Source organism: Trichoderma aggressivum, assembly GCF_033847375.1.
Source record: "Trichoderma aggressivum f. europaeum strain CBS 100526 chromosome Unknown scaffold_026, whole genome shotgun sequence".
Lineage (NCBI taxonomy): Eukaryota > Fungi > Ascomycota > Sordariomycetes > Hypocreales > Hypocreaceae > Trichoderma > Trichoderma aggressivum.
The window spans coordinates 398,546-413,907 of NW_026946392.1; the positions used below are offsets into that span (position 1 = coordinate 398,546).

General features: G+C 51.2%; 4 protein-coding genes across 4 annotated transcripts; 3 read left to right on the top strand and 1 right to left on the bottom strand.

Moving 5' to 3' along the window:
* Positions 1 to 27: 27 nt before the first annotated feature.
* Triagg1_6603 (uncharacterized protein) lies at positions 28 to 1,029 on the bottom strand (the record flags this gene model as incomplete). Its single annotated transcript, XM_062901246.1, has 1 exon — positions 28 to 1,029. One exon carries the CDS (start codon positions 1,027 to 1,029, stop codon positions 28 to 30), a length of 1,002 nt encoding a protein of 333 aa, XP_062754540.1.
* Positions 1,030 to 1,541: 512 nt separating this feature from the next.
* On the top strand, positions 1,542 to 3,239 carry Triagg1_6604 (uncharacterized protein; the record flags this gene model as incomplete). Its single annotated transcript, XM_062901247.1, has 1 exon — positions 1,542 to 3,239. One exon carries the CDS (start codon positions 1,542 to 1,544, stop codon positions 3,237 to 3,239), a length of 1,698 nt encoding a protein of 565 aa, XP_062754541.1.
* A 7,454-nt stretch (positions 3,240 to 10,693) lies between these two features.
* Triagg1_6605 (uncharacterized protein) lies at positions 10,694 to 11,620 on the top strand (the record flags this gene model as incomplete). Its single annotated transcript, XM_062901248.1, has 3 exons — positions 10,694 to 10,911; positions 10,988 to 11,047; positions 11,110 to 11,620. The coding sequence occupies 3 exons, from the start codon at positions 10,694 to 10,696 to the stop codon at positions 11,618 to 11,620; spliced, it is 789 nt and encodes a 262-aa protein (XP_062754542.1).
* A 3,189-nt stretch (positions 11,621 to 14,809) lies between these two features.
* Triagg1_6606 (uncharacterized protein) lies at positions 14,810 to 15,250 on the top strand (the record flags this gene model as incomplete). Its single annotated transcript, XM_062901249.1, has 1 exon — positions 14,810 to 15,250. One exon carries the CDS (start codon positions 14,810 to 14,812, stop codon positions 15,248 to 15,250), a length of 441 nt encoding a protein of 146 aa, XP_062754543.1.
* Positions 15,251 to 15,362: the final 112 nt, after the last annotated feature.

Sequence of the window (15,362 nt, forward strand, 5' to 3'; positions counted from 1 at the left end):
GGATGCCCATATTTCCCAGTTAGCGTATCAGATCATCGTTCCACGCTCAAAACTGTCTCTAATCTCCGCTGTGTATTTATTATAGAAGCGTGACAGCTTCTGGTTGAACTGTTTGTTCTTTTCGTTGATGTATGTGACATCTCCGTCTTCGCCATTCTGCGCCATCCGTTCCTTTCTCTTCTTGAGGCGGACATCTTCTGCGCGTTGAAGATCTTTGACCAACCGATCAATAGCTTCTTTATCGGGCTTGTTTTGCGTAAAAGACGTCGAGTCGGCCGTCGAGTAAAAAGTGCCGTCTTTATCCACAGCAATGAGCTCGCCATCCTCCGTCTCGACAATGTCCAGGCCACCAGATGCCGCAGCCTTTTCGATGGCAGCCATCTTCTGCTTCTCGTATTTCTCCAGGTCGGGATTGACGTTGCGCAACTGCCTCTTGTAGGATTTGTTGGCTTCTTGATGGTAATCTTGAAAGGCGTTGTTGTCGCGGTGCGCTCCCTTCCTCTTCATGCGCTTATCCCATTTTTCACTCTCGTCCACAGTCCAGTCCCACGCCCGCTTGCGCTCAAAGTCTTCGCCAGCCTCTTCAGTGTCTGCCTTGAGCAGCTTGTGGGACGCAATTGCGTGTCTCCGATGCAGGGCTGTGAGCTCGCTGGGATTTGTCGAGAGGCGCTGGGATTCCAGAGTTGCCTCCTTGAAGTTGGTTTCTGATGATTTCTTGGCACGGGCCTGTAGAGCTTTGAATCGAGCCATGCGGTCTTGCGCCTTAGCTGCAGCATCTGGTTCTTCTTTCGCGTCTACGGTCGGTTCGGGAGCTGTTTCGACGGGCTGTGGTTCTTCGGTATTTGGTTCTTCAACCTTTGGCCCCTCGGCCTTTGATTCCTCGGCCCTTGATTCCTCGGCCCTTGATTCCTCGGCCCTTGATTCCTCGGCCCTTGATTCCTCGGCCCTTGATTCCTCTTGTGCTTGCTCCGCTGCGATGGCAGCAGCAGCGTTACCCCTGGTACGTCTCTTCTTCGCTGGTGGCGCCATTTCTGGATGATGATGTGTTTTTTCTTGTTGTTTTCCTTGATGTTTGTCTGGTGATAGAATTGAGATATTGCTGGAAGCAGTCGGCGCAGAGATAAAAAGATAAAGCCTGGGTGGGAGCGATGGTTTCCGCGACGACGAAGATGTAGTTTTGGTTGAACAAACCTTTTAGGCGCCTTGGTCTCGAAGGTTTGAATGGGCCAAGGCTCGGATTTACGTGGCTGCGCTTCCGGCTGCCAGCAAAATGGAAGCAGCAATTCCGCTTGAGCACAGGTTCGTTAGTGGGAGATCCAGTGGGTATTATCCGCTGAACATTAGCGGAATCTGGGGTAAAATAGGTACCTCGGAAGCCGCTGTAGTTTGGCTCGCGTGAGCAGTACACGCCATGTACCCTTTTCATCGACTGAGCGATGCTACCGTAATTTGCTCTCATCTCAAACCACCCAAAGGAGGAAGAAACAGCTGGAAAATCCAAGGCCTATGGAGCATCAGCCCCCATTGAAACCTCGCCCAACATGATACGCTCAAGATGGCCCTGGACGCTTCGGCTAACAAGCTCAGCTCATCAGTCTGTGGCGCATCATCAGAAGCGTTGCAAGGCCTTTGTGCGGAGACTCGACAAGAACAACGAGGTCTATTACACAATATCCAACAAGCGGCCACCAAAGTCTCCCGACTCCATTCCCGTTCGGGATGACTTCTTTGAGATGCCGGATCTATTGCTGGACCTCGACGCTGACGGAAGCCGGTTTGTCCGCCCGGCAGACCAGGCCGATGAGGAGCGCCTGGAGAGGAAATGGGACGTTGACACGAAGAGACTCAATGTTCAGCATCAGTTGAAGCAGCTGCGAGACCAAATCGACGAGTCACGGAGGAAGGCTGATGATGTCTTGTCGAACCCGGCAAATATCTGGAGACTCACCTCACATGACGTTCTCTCAGCAGCTCTTCGCTGCCAACCAGGAACCGTCAACCAAATTGACATGAGCACGACAACCTCAGAAGCACCACCTACTCTCAATAGGCTCACCTTGAATCAAGAACCTAGGTTTCTTGAGACGCTCTGTAGAGAAAACGGCATCCCTCCCCATGCGCTGCAAGATGACCAAGTCCTTCTTGAGTGGATGTTGCTACGGTTCAAGAGCCTCAAGCGGTCTATAACGAATCGAAGCGAACAGCCACTATCCCCATCTCAGCTGGCAACTGCTCTACAGAATTCAACGTCAATCACTGGCATCCGCCGGCTGGTGTTTCATGCTCTGAGTTCTGGAGAGGCAGCCAACCTCTATTTCCCCAAGACAAAGGGGGTCAACGATGAATCAAAAGGCACACTAAACGTGGCCCGGGAAATACGCAACGCCTGTTTCAATGTCTTCAGTGAGCATCCAGAAAAGGCTGTAGTCCATCTGGAAATACTGGGCTTCATTGGGAATCTGGCTGCAAGATTGTCATCTCACGGTGCTGCTATTCCACCTGCTCTGACCGGACTGGCACTTCGACTTTCTGCAGCAGCGGGACTTACTGGAGCGACATCTGAATGGCTGCATAGAGGCTTTGTGAACTGCACATGGGAGCATCATACGGCATCGTCGAACGACGTAGCCGAAACTCTCACGACATTCGCCCAGCATCTGGGGAACTCAGGGGAAGGCGGCTTATACGCCGTTCACGATCGACAACTGCTCTTACAGCTGCTGACTGGCATTGATGAGAATCACACACTCTCAAGTGATTCTTTGCGCTCGCTTCCCCTACTGTATCTCAGCGAACAGAGTCAAGTCCCAACAGACGGGGCATATGAAATGTACGAATCATATATGACTCTGCTAGGCCATCTCGGGGCCGTGAGAACCATCTGGAAAGAATGGCACGTCTCAAGACCTATTGTAACGCGGTTCCTGAAGCCAAACGACGGCATCCAACGGCTCAAGCATCTATACGAAACATCGCTACTGAGCGCTCTTCGAGTAGCTGCCACCTTGGAGACACGATGCCCTCCGGATATGGAGCTGGGCGAATGCATCGCGCAGGACTATCACTCAATTGCCGCACAGGACACCGACTCTTGGCATGCCAATGCAACGGAAACAGCTCGATCAAGCAAGTCTACAAATGCCAGCTCTCCAGGCTTGCCGTCTTTCGACCTCCCCCTTGACGAATGGATTGCAAAACTCGACGAGGCCAACCGTCAGAGGGCACCCTCGGCTCGATGATTGCATGAGTTTATTGAACATGAGCATTTTCAACATCTAAAATATCATCTACTACGTAGCGGATACACGGTTCCTTGGGTATCTTCTGCTGTTACTACCTTCTTCGAGTATCTGCTGCTATAACCATGTTCTTCTACTAGGTAGCATCTGGTACATTTTGCTGGCTTCAAATCTGCGAATGGGTTGCTGGCTAGCCAACTCGGAATGTTGACCAGCCACTCCCTAATAGAACGATAAAGGATAGCTTGGTATATACTATGCTTCAGTTTCGGATTTATGAGGAAGCGAAGAGATTTAGGAAGAGTGTATTAATCGAATATTTTGATATGGCTGGACTAGGGCTTAGGAAGCATCAACCGCAAGCGGAAGAAGAAACCGAGTCAACACTGGAATGTAAACTATTAGGAAGACCAAATGTAAATGCCATGAGAGCTCCGATCTCGCTCAGGGGGGAAACTCAGTCTCAGTAGGATGCGGAGAATAAACCAGACTTGTAGCGCCACAAGCCATATCGCCATATTAGGTGGAGCATCTATCGGGGACGTGGTTTATTAGATGTTCACCCATTTTTCATACAATATTCTTGTTGCCTTGGATGGAAGCTACATAGATAAGACGCCTTGATCCAGATATTCACATCTGCGTATAGGAGTATCAGTAGCAGCCCCCTACGTCTATAGAATCAACACAACCATTCCCATCACGGTGGGTAATACCGAGCCTCCATCTAGGAGATCCCCTCAACATACTGACTCAATGCCAAAAACAACACTATCCATATCCATCTCAGCAAGAGGAAAGTCAGAGCACTGCGGGTTATTAATTTCAATTTCTGTGAGTAACCCTGAGACCTAAAGCCCTAATACTCCTCCATACGCGAGAGATAGGAGACTTTTTAAACACAAGCACGATTCAAATACCCGAACTCTTTCGTCCCGCGGAAAGACAGGGACGCAACTTGCCGGCAACCAGATAAACTGGCCGGATGCCTGTCAGGAGACGAGCATTTATGCAGCCAGGGGCCCAAGGGACTGCATTACTCGTGCAGTTGCTAGCTAGGCAAACGGGGTGGCAGCGTCCGGACCGATCCCGCGCAGATCCATTCGGCGGGGATAATGCCAGACTAGCCCCATGCCGCTGAGATTACCAGTTAGGCCATCTTTCTTCTAGGGATCACTCTGCGCAGGCTCGTGTGGACAAGGCGCAAGGGAACGCTGGTGTCGTGGCATGCCGTGTGTTGGCTGGCATTCTGGAAAACAGAGGGGAAGAAGAAGGAAGAAAGAAAGAAAAAAGATGGCCGGGTACCCCGTATTTCGCATACAAAAGTGCCCTTTTTACAGATACGATGCTCACAATGGGTCCACCAGGGCAATAGTCGGTCTTCTTCGACGCTTGTTAAAAGCTTGGCGAGGAAGACGCTATATCGACACATTTACAAAGTGTCAAGAGTGTAGCCTCTTCTCCCAAGTGGATTTGAGTGGTTATGCGTGTCAACATACAAGTCACAGCTCGGACAAAGCTGAATGGCTCTTGACAGCTGTCGACACTCTGTCTGAGACATGCATATGCGCATAACAAAGCTGACGGGAAGCACGGACATTGCTTCTGATGGCCTCAGCCTGCACTGCTTTTGCATCAGCTTCCTTTGAAGCCCGAGCAAGGATGAGAATGCGGGGGTTGGCATCTAGAAGCGGGCATCAGATTGCAACGACGGACGGCTAATATTGACGACTGGGGGAGCCAGATGCCAAGTCATTGCCACCGCTTCTTTTCCTATTCGTTTCCATTTTGCCGTTCCAACCAGGACCCCGTCTATGCCAGATGAAGCCAAAGCAGCACTTCCAGGGCATGGGAGGTTGGGAGGCAATGCAGAGCGTCACTTTGCACTCAATTGCGTGTGAGGTCTTGATTGGCAGAAACCCCGTCCCGTTAATCCCTGTTACGGCGGGCAAGACAGACAGTTCAATCGCAATTGGCGGTGTTGGAATGGCACGATGCCCATCACGAACTGCAACTCGCAATCTTTGGAGGAGCAAGGGGACGCCAAGTTACGGCCATTGGAAACGGAGCCGCTTTGACCGTCTGGCGGTATGCCGGGGGAAACGGGCAGCTTCGCCTGTGCAGCTTCTCCATATTAACGATACTCACGATGGAGTCGAGCCGGCACAATGGCGCCCAACTGTGCGAGTAGATGGAGCACATGTACCTGTTACGGTAGTACAATTACACGTAATTGTGAGGTAGTATTCGCGATTGTGGCGACTGGGGGAAAAACGCAATGGCCTCGCAACTGTCTTTCTCATGCGTCGAGCATCTCCTGATAGTACAAGGTCTGGTGGAATGATTGGGCAATGGACGCTGGATTGGTCAGGATCATCCCAGCAATTCTCTCAACCGGCCGAGGGGGAAAAGTTTGAAGCTGTTTTCTCCACAGAATGAGAATGAAGACAGCCGCGGCTATCAATGGCAGATGGAACAAAGGTGAGAAATAAGCCAGACAATTTTTTTTCTCTCTTTTCCTTTTTATGGGTTTCCCTTGTCTGGCTTCAAGGTTTATTTTCCCCTGGGCCAAGGTACGATGCACAGCTGAACTTATTTTTGCGTTTTCCCTCCTCCCTGTGTGTGGGCCGAGAGAGCGAAAACCCGCGCCTAGGCGAATGTTGGCTCCTTGGCTTGCCATCCCACGAGCCTGGAGTCTGGAGAACGAGTCGCCAAGTTCGGCGCCGAATGTGGCCAGAACCGAACAAGCCGCACGCCGTAGGTGGATATTCAGCGCAACTAGGCAGAACGGAGATCCAAGGGGGAACAACAGCTCATTGTTCGTTGCGGAGTGCTCGTACGAGTATGTACTGTACTGTATATACCGTAGATGCAGGCGGTTGAGAGAAGCGGAGTGCTTATTAGGAGAGACGGGAAGCAAGTAAGAGTTAATTTCTATGCGACAACGGGATCCGGATGTTGTGGCCCGTCAGCCCTAATCGAGAATATGCCTTTGTTTGGGCGGCAAAGTCTGACTGGCAGACACCATGTGGTTGAGGCTAAGACGATGCGATGCGGTGGCAACTCAGTAGAGCTCCATTCCCTCCCGTGTTGTCCAGGGCCCAGCTCTGCGCCAACAGGCTTTGCTAATACGAGTATAGAGTCAATTGGAGCGAGGTCCGGGTCCGTCGAAGAGCATCCGGAGCTGGGGGAGAGAAAGTTTGCAGCATCCAATGCGTCTTTGAGATAGCAGTAACTGTAGCTACAGCAACCCCACAGACGAGTCAAGATGTTGAGATGAATAGACGTTAGTAAGGCCTGCCGTCGCAATAGCCCATGGCTGGTGTCTGGGCAATTAATCACCGTCCAGACTAGCAGACGATAGTAGGGCCATGGTGAGACTCGAGGTCGAGGCGAATCACGTTCGCGGAGCTGCATGTCTGGAAGCCTGCCGGTCTGCATCAGTGCGTTTCGGCTATCCAACCAACAACGAGAAAACGGAAACGGAGCTGAAGGGATTCATGCGCTTGCAAACTTGGTCCGGATTTCGGGTTAGTTCAGGGGAATGCCGAGGACAAGGGACAGGACAGGCACAACGAGAGAGTTTTGCGCGGAGGACTCGGACAGGCACAGGGACCCTGATGGCACCGGTACTTGGGGAATAGAGAAGAAGTGGTACTCGTACGATATGAGTAGGTAGTATGGGAGAGGTAACTGTAAGTGTTTAGCCTGATGACAGGGAAAAGAGAAGATGAATTCGGACGACCGAGAATGACGACGCCTCGGAGTACGAGGAAAGTTGGCAGCATTACATTGACGGTGCGTCATTGACGGACGGGCATCAAGGTGAGCGGACGGACGGAGCAGCGGGGACGGAGTAGGTACACTGGGAAAACACCGTGATGGCTCGCTCGCGCTGGTTTCTGCTAGTTTGTTCCGTCTTTTGTTTTCCAAAGTCCGGGTGCCGATGTGCCCTAGCAGCAAGTAGTACCAAGACCTTGATGGATCGGAAACCTAGTAGGATGTTGAAAGCAAAACTAGAAAAGATTAATTAAAACAAAACTACTAGAATCCATGATCCTTAGCCCTACAATAATAACTACCTGGATAGAGAGAACAAACTAATTCCGTCTTCGTCTTTGCCCTGCCTCGCATCACAGTTGCGTAATAAGTCGGTCCTTTCAAACCAAACTTGTCCCCCCGTGGCCCCAAATCCGCGGGCGGCGGCGGCGCTGATTGGATCGTTGGTGGTGCGAGCATTGAATATAGCGTTTGGGCCGCTGGGAAACGTGCTCGCTGGACTGGATGGCTGTGCAGCCCAGCAGGCGATTCTGCGAGCGGATTGTGCCATTGCCCTGAGCCGTTGATTCCGCCTAGCTGCCCCACGGTCTAGGAATCACTGGAATCGAACGAATGAAACAGTTGAGCAAGTAAAAAAAAGACTGTGGAGGAAGAGGGAAAAAAATAGTAGTACATGTGCGTTTATGCTATCCACGGGCTGTTTTTGCGCAGCCGCAATTCATGCCGCGGCGGGTGTCAGCTCGTGTCAATGGACTGACTGGCTGTCATGGTTAAGCATGACCGAGAAAAGTTTTTTTCTTTCATCTTGGTTCAGGTACTCCTCCCGTCTCCCCCCTTTGATAGCTCGTTTTCCAATTTTGCCTTTATTCTTGTTAAATTTTGAATTGAAAATTTTGTATTTTTTGTGCGTTGATGCTTGTAAGCTTGAAATCATACCCGGCTCACAGGGGTCAGAGCGCTGAGAACGGTTTGCGATAAGGGGCGCCGCCGTGGCTACCACCTTGCTAGGAATGAGCTCGGCGCAACAAAGCAAGTACCGCATAAGGGATTGCGAAAATGCTAGAAAAATGCCACAACAGCAGCCACCGGGTCGTGCCACTGCGAAGAAGAAAAAAACGCCATGGGCAGCCAATTGGCGGCGGGCTTGAAAGGATCGTCGGCCGGTGGTTTGCGGGCACCAGTACAAGCACAGAGGGAGGGAACTTTACTTGCACTGGTCCCAACAGAAACAGGTACTAGGTACGGAGTAAGGTACTCAGAAAACGGAATCCGAAGGGGCACCGGTACCTGGGCGGACCCCTCGCGCAAAGACCTGCCCAGGTGCGTGATGGGGTACCGGTACCGCCGCTGCGTGCCAGCGCAAGGCGGTTCCACCAGTGCATGTACCTTGGATGGGCCTGGCCGGATGCATGTTGGCGGAGGAGCCACGACGGCCGGCGGAGTACGGAGTACGAGCTGGCCTGCAGGGTGCACGGTATGGGATACATGGGACGATACAAGTAGTACTAACATACATGGCGCATTTGGCAGCGGATGACAAAATAAGCGAGACGGGACAACAAACGTCTGGAATCTTCATCTTGCTTGGGGATGCTCCGTGCCCCTATAAAGCAGATCTCGCCGACAGAGTAGATGTATCATCTCCTATCTGACAATGCTACCTTGAAATCTCTGCTTGCACATACCCAGGTACATACCCAGTAAAACAGATGTACTCTACTAAGATACTGGATGCCCTGCTTTGTCTCGGGGCTTTTCATGCACCATTTTGTCCACCGCATTTGCTAGCTACATGCACCTTAGTTCCACCAGAAGCTTGCGCAACGCCGTTTTTTTATTTTAGAATCCAATCCAATCCTCCTCCTCCAACCCCCCTACCCTATCCTGCCCTGTCCTGTCCCTCCTTGAGCCCCGTGCGTCGATCGCCACCAAAAGGCGCCGCCGCAAAATCTCGGAGCAAGCCCATTAGCTCATGTCGGGGCCGTCGAGACAAAAAAAAAAAAAAAGAGCCAGCCAACTTGATGCAAAAATGCATGCGGCCGGCGACTCGTCACTTTGCGTGGGGACGCGTGCTGCTGCCCATTGGCCTCCACTCGTGCCTGGCAGGTTCCACGATGCCCGTTGAGAAGGTACCTCGTCCTGCCGTGGCTTTTGGCGGTGCCTGGGAGGTACAGGTATTAATTCCTCAGCATCCCCGGATACGGGCTGTTGCTGATCTCTGCTTCCATCTCATCTCATCTCATCTCATCTCGTCTCATCTTGTTCCGTCCCATCTCTCTCACTCAAGGCACAGACGGCAGAGTTTGCAAGCCTTGGTTTCCCATCGTTTGATCCGTTGTCTCGTCTTATCTTGTCTTGTGCTGCCCTGTCCTCTCGTCTCTTGCGTGTACTCGTCGCATCATCGCATCATCGCCAGCACCCCCTTGGCTTTCATCATTCTCTCTCTCTCCTGCATCAGTCCAGTCCAATCGCACAACATCCGGCGACAAAGAACGTTGGCCAAAACCGCTGCACCCCAGGCTTACAGCACAGCACAGCACATCGCACATCTCTTTGCTAGCAGCTTCCACCACATCTTGGCTCATAAGCACGTCAGCCCCGTCTTACAAGTCCATGCAAGCGAGCCCAGGCCCGGCCCAGCCCTACCATTGATCCTTCATCCGAGCTTCAATCTCAAGCAAAGCTCCAGGCCGCCAATCATTCTTTTCCGTGCCCACATTTTACATCACAGAGGCTTTCGTCTTGTGTCAAACAAAGTCCCAGAAAAGAAAAGAAAAAACTTAAACACAAGCAAACCAGCCCACAAAAACAGAGTCATCGTTGCCTGGTACCATCGCGACATTGTGGAGCCGGGCGTCGACAGTTGTGTCACCGTCTCTGCTGTAAACTTTACGACTCGTGTCTCCGCTTTCGGCTATTCTCAATTACTGTGCACTCCAGTATAATATTACAGATAATCAACCCGCGACATCGAAGAAAAAAAAAAGAGTCACACACGCCAGCATTTCTCACCTCTCACTTTTTCTTCTTCTCATTCTCTTCACTTCCATCCTGCGGCTCCGCCTTGCAAATCGACGCGTCCCAACCCAACCAGCTGCAGCTCCGCCTCCATTCGGCAGCACTAGACCGCAATCCCGTGCCACTTACACCAAGGCCGTTTTCCATCTCACCCTGCCAACCGGTGCCATCTGACCGTTGATACGCCTATATTTGGCCTTTGGACTGCTCCTGTCAACTGAGCATCAAAAGTGGATAGCTACATCTGCCCGACGAATCGATCTGCAGCATCCTTCCATCTACCGGATCCTGTCGATCAGCTCGCCCATTGTCTCCGGTGTGACCGCCATCAATCTGTCGATTACGAGCACACGGGGCACAAGGTCCAGCCCGTTTCCCAGTCACGCATGAGAAGACAACTGCCTCCTTTTCATTCATCTCGCAGCACGACCCCTCGCACGCACCCATCTGTCTGCCAATAGGATATATAGTGGACACAGCGGCTGTTCTGCCACCAACCCGCAGCTTGGCTACCTTGCTTTTGGTTATCTCTCGAGCCTTGGACCGTCCTGGTAGTTCCACCCCCTCGTTGCACGAGCTGCCAGGATAACACCTCACCCACGCACCTGGACTTGTCTGGCCTAGGCACTTTATTAGTTGCTCGACTCCCATTCCAAATGCCTCATCATCAACGTCGAAAGTCCGGGCCTTACTCTGCCAACTCATCCACAACAGACGTCCGAAAGGCTGTTACCGCCACGCCCACGCAGTACAAGCGACCAGCCATGACACGGCGACACACTCCGTCCAGTGCCCAGAAGCTCGGGCGAGGCAACCGAGAGCACAATACCGAGGTCTGGGACAATGACGAGCGGGAGAGCTTCCCCCAGTATTGGTATGAAGACGCCTCTCTCCAGCTTGTGGTGCAGAAAAGGGGGCTTGTTTTACTGACTCTTTTTGTTTTTTCACAGCATGACCTGCGAGAAGCAGTTTGTCCCCTACGACGACATGTTCTTGTACTGCTCTGATGCGTATGTCAAATAGACCCCAAGCCCTACTGATGACGGCCGCTGACGTTTTTTGGACATGACAGATGCCGTCGAGTTGACCAGAATTCGTCGCCGCAGCAGGCCGCCACGGTTCACAGCTACTACGGCGCCGTGCACAACTCGTACGCTCACTATCCTGGAGACAAGTCCGAGCCCCGAGACATTGTGCCGCGCGCCTCGCCGTCGAGGCCCAGCTCGATGCACTTCAGCAACTCTCCCCCGGCGTCCCCAGGCACCACGCTCAACTACCACACCTCTGCCATGTCCGCCTTGCGATCCCTCAACGTGAGGCCGCCCAGCCCTCCATCGCCCACGGGCAGCGGCATCTGGCCCTTCAGCCGCAGCTCAGCTACCAGCCCCAACAACTCGTACACGCGACCCTCTACTAGCGGCTTCTTCTCGTCGGCGAGCACCTACGACCTGGGCTATGGTGGCGGCATCTACTCGCACGAAGCTGCGTCTGGGGCCATGGACCGGCCACTGCCCTCGCGGAACCCCGGCGGCAGCTCGCGGCCAAAGAGCATCGAGCTTGTCATCCCCATGCTGTCTCGGTGATTTCGGACGCAGGCATGCGTTGGGGAGGGCACGACAAGGAACGCGGCTGGCTGCAGTCTGTCCCCCCTCGAACCTCCCTAGCGGCCTCATCCCCCCCCTTGCGGACGGCACGCCGGCTACCAGCAGCTGGGCCACGGCGGCCTATCACCGGACTGCCTGAGCCCTTGGGACTGGGTTGGCGCAGCTTGGCCACCGCTGTGGGGGTGCTCTGGCCGTGTTGGCGCGTGCAGATGTCGTGACGGTGCTGCAACTCACACCGCGCCTCTCCGCATTTTGCCAGAGCCTAGCCAAACGGCGCATTGACTCGATTGCGGGGTTGCAGGGGATCCTGGTGCCAACGGCAAGGGTTGTCTCAACATGTTACCACCATCAACTGACATGTGGAATGGTCTCGCCTGTCCGTCTGAGCATCCAGCCAGCCACCTTGCTTATGCTTCCCCCCCACGGCTGTCTGGCACACTTCCTCATTCATTGTTTTACTCACTTTTATCCGGGCGTTTTTGTTTTTTTCCAGGGAGAAACGAAACAAAAGTTTTCATGTTACCATTCCGCTTCTACCTCTTATTATTACTAGTGTTTGTTTGTCACCACCATGGAGGGGGTTATCGGGCCCTTTACCAACCTTGGACGGCGGTTGTCCCCCCTCGCGCGGCGCTTTCTCACATCCCAACCTCTGAGTTCTCTTATCAGCCGCTCTCACTGTCACCTTGCACCGCATATGTGACTGCATTCCACCAATCCGGGCCCCGGGCGACCGAGGCCATCTGGAGTGTGTCGCTTCGCTTCGCTTCCGGACTTGTCATCTACCTTATTTTGGGATTTCTTTTTCTCTTTTTTTTCTCCTTGCGTCTTCTCTCTCCCCTTATTTCATTAAAGACTTTTTATTGCCTCTTGGCACAAGATGATTATTACATGTCACATGGATTAGATTAAAACATGACATGACATGGGTATTGGATGATGATTTCGGCGGCGCTTTTGCATGGATATTCACATACATTTATTTATTATACTATATACAAAAGACGGAGAGTCAAAAGGGTGTAATTCATCTCTTGGGGTAGACAGAACCCATGAAACCAAGAAACCAACTAAATATCAATTAATAAAACAACTTGTCACAACTACTTTGGTTCGACTGAGCAGCCGCATGCAGCGTTCGACCGTGTTCGGCGCTTATCCCGCCTGTTTTGTACTGTATCTACTTGAGACTGCAACTATGCTGCTATTAATATCTGCCTTTTTTCCTTTTATACGTGAATTAGTATGTTATAGGTATGCGGATGAATGACTGTACAGTTATGAGTACGTGTTCGTACAAACAGTAGGAGATACTGAGATAAGTAGGTATCTGGTAGATAAGGCGGAGATACCAGATAAGGCCTCTAGATAAGGTATCTCGATGCTGCTTCCGGTGTGCTTATCATGGCCGAGTACCATGGATGAAGTCCCTTGCCTTGGTACTCCCTTACATGTACCTCTTCTGCTGCTTGTCTCATCTCACCAAAAGTCGCTGCGAACAGCTTGTGCCAGATAAGCTACAGGTAAATGTCTTGTCTGCGCTTACTCATGGGTTTTTCTTATCTTTCGTACTGTACCTACCTCCCAAGGTGCAAGGTTCGGGTTCCGAAGGGTTCTCTTGCATTGCATCTGCATCTGCATTTGCATTTGCATTCGGTAGGGATTAAGAGAATAGGGGACCTGCGTTTTTTCTTTTCTCGGTTATGGGATGGGATGTAGATGCAGCGGCTTCGGAAGAGGGACTGGGAGGAGTGTCTTATCTACTATTACGTGGATACGTGGATCTGTTTTTGTAAGGTATCTCGTTTGGTCGGTGTGAGATGCTGGGGTCAAGATGGATGCTATTATTGGGGGTGTTTTTTTTTTTTTTTTTGATAGTGTTGAAGTCGATGGGCGGTTTGTTCTCACCTGGTGTCCCTATTCTTGAGTTTGTTTGCGCAGCTGTGAGACTCTCTCTCTCTCTTGTCTGTGAGATGGTTGCCCGCTTCTGGGGTGAGTTGTGGTTGTTTAACAGACCGCCGTGCAACGCAGCACTGCTTTTTGGAGTTGAGAAGCAGGGAGATGATTCGTGCGGCATCTTGGCGGCGCAGGAGTGCATGCTGCACCTCTGCTTTTTTTTTTCTTTTTTTTTCTCCGTGTTGTTTATTTGTGCATTTCAAAACAAGGGGTTGTCTTTTTTTTACCATGTCGTAACGTGTGAGTGCGGCGTATCGTATGCAGCATCGCGACTTGCGTATGTCGTGCATCTTGTGAAACTGAGGACTGGGATTACACAGAATTGCTATCAAAGTTGCAATATAGGTGATGCGAAGGAAGCGCGTCTCTGGTTGGTCAGAAAAATGGAAATGTGTGACGAGGTGGCGGAAGAGGTCGTGGAGAGGTGTTTATTTCTCTTGGTGTTTCGTGTGACTTTTTTGGGTCTGGTGAGCTGCGCAGTTGGTGTCGAGTGTCATGTGTTGCACAATATGATTAGGTGTGTTGCTATATATCATATTCCAAAAACAGGAATGATGTTTCTGGCTACTATTGTCCAGTACCCCAGCGAGGTGATGTTTAGATGTAGGAATAGAATGCAAAGGGATGCCTTGTATCTGCTTTTTTTGTTACCAAGTAAATTGGCGCCTTGGTAGTTGTAGATGGTGTCCGATTCTCTGGGCATCCGCAACTGTCCGACACTTTCAGCTACTGTCGCTACTTTTATTTAGTGTCCGCTGTGATATTCCTCTAGTTTCTTCTCAATGTATGTTGGCCTTGAATTTGATACACAGGATATACATGTACCTCGCCCTCGAGTTGAAACTGTTGAGATACAAGATGTCATCGCGACATAACTACCACATGCAGTCCTGCTGCGGGAGGCCGACAGCCCCGCAATCATTTGACAACCTAGTCGTTACTGAGAACATTGAATGGCATTTTCTGCTGTAAGCTAATATGGAATATAAATTACTAGGACTCTACTATGAGTAGATTTTGCAGTAGGGTGGCGGACTTCTCATGCATTCAACATCAATATACCGAAAAGTAGCATTCCCTGTTTCCGAGACAGTCCTTATACGTCAACTTGAGAATTATATATATATAACAGTGGGAATATCAAAAAAAAAAAATCCATATTATTATTAAACACTCGAGTCACCTTTCCTTACCTTCATAACTCTTTCAATCATGTCGTTGTCCGCCGCCCTTCCCGGTAATGGAAGTGATGAATTATGCCTTGGGCAGGTCTACATACTGTCTATTCTCAACACCAACGAAGTCCTCACCGCTGCCGATCACCAGGATCTGAAATTACTGCGGTTCGAAAACAGTCGCAGTCAGATATGGCGACTTGATCCACATATTGAGAACAGACATACATTTGTCAATGTCGAAACCGGCCGCTGTCTTGGCACAAACCCAAGCCATGGCTATGTATGCTGCAAATGGGATAACTTTGAGCCAGCAGAGCAGTTCACATTCATCCCCCAGAAAACCGGCGGCTACCGCGTGTATAATCATTGGGGCAACAGGCCACGACTAGTTACGCGACGAGGAAACGAAGACTTCCTCCGTACCACGACAACCGGTAATGCTTTTGCAATTATAGGTGTCCACTGTGCCGAGTAAGTCACCACTGTTATGTAGGAAATACAAATACTTACTCCTTCCAGAAACACTACATTACAAGCATCAGAAAGCAACATGTTACTGCAAGCATCGGAACCACTGGGTGGTCAAA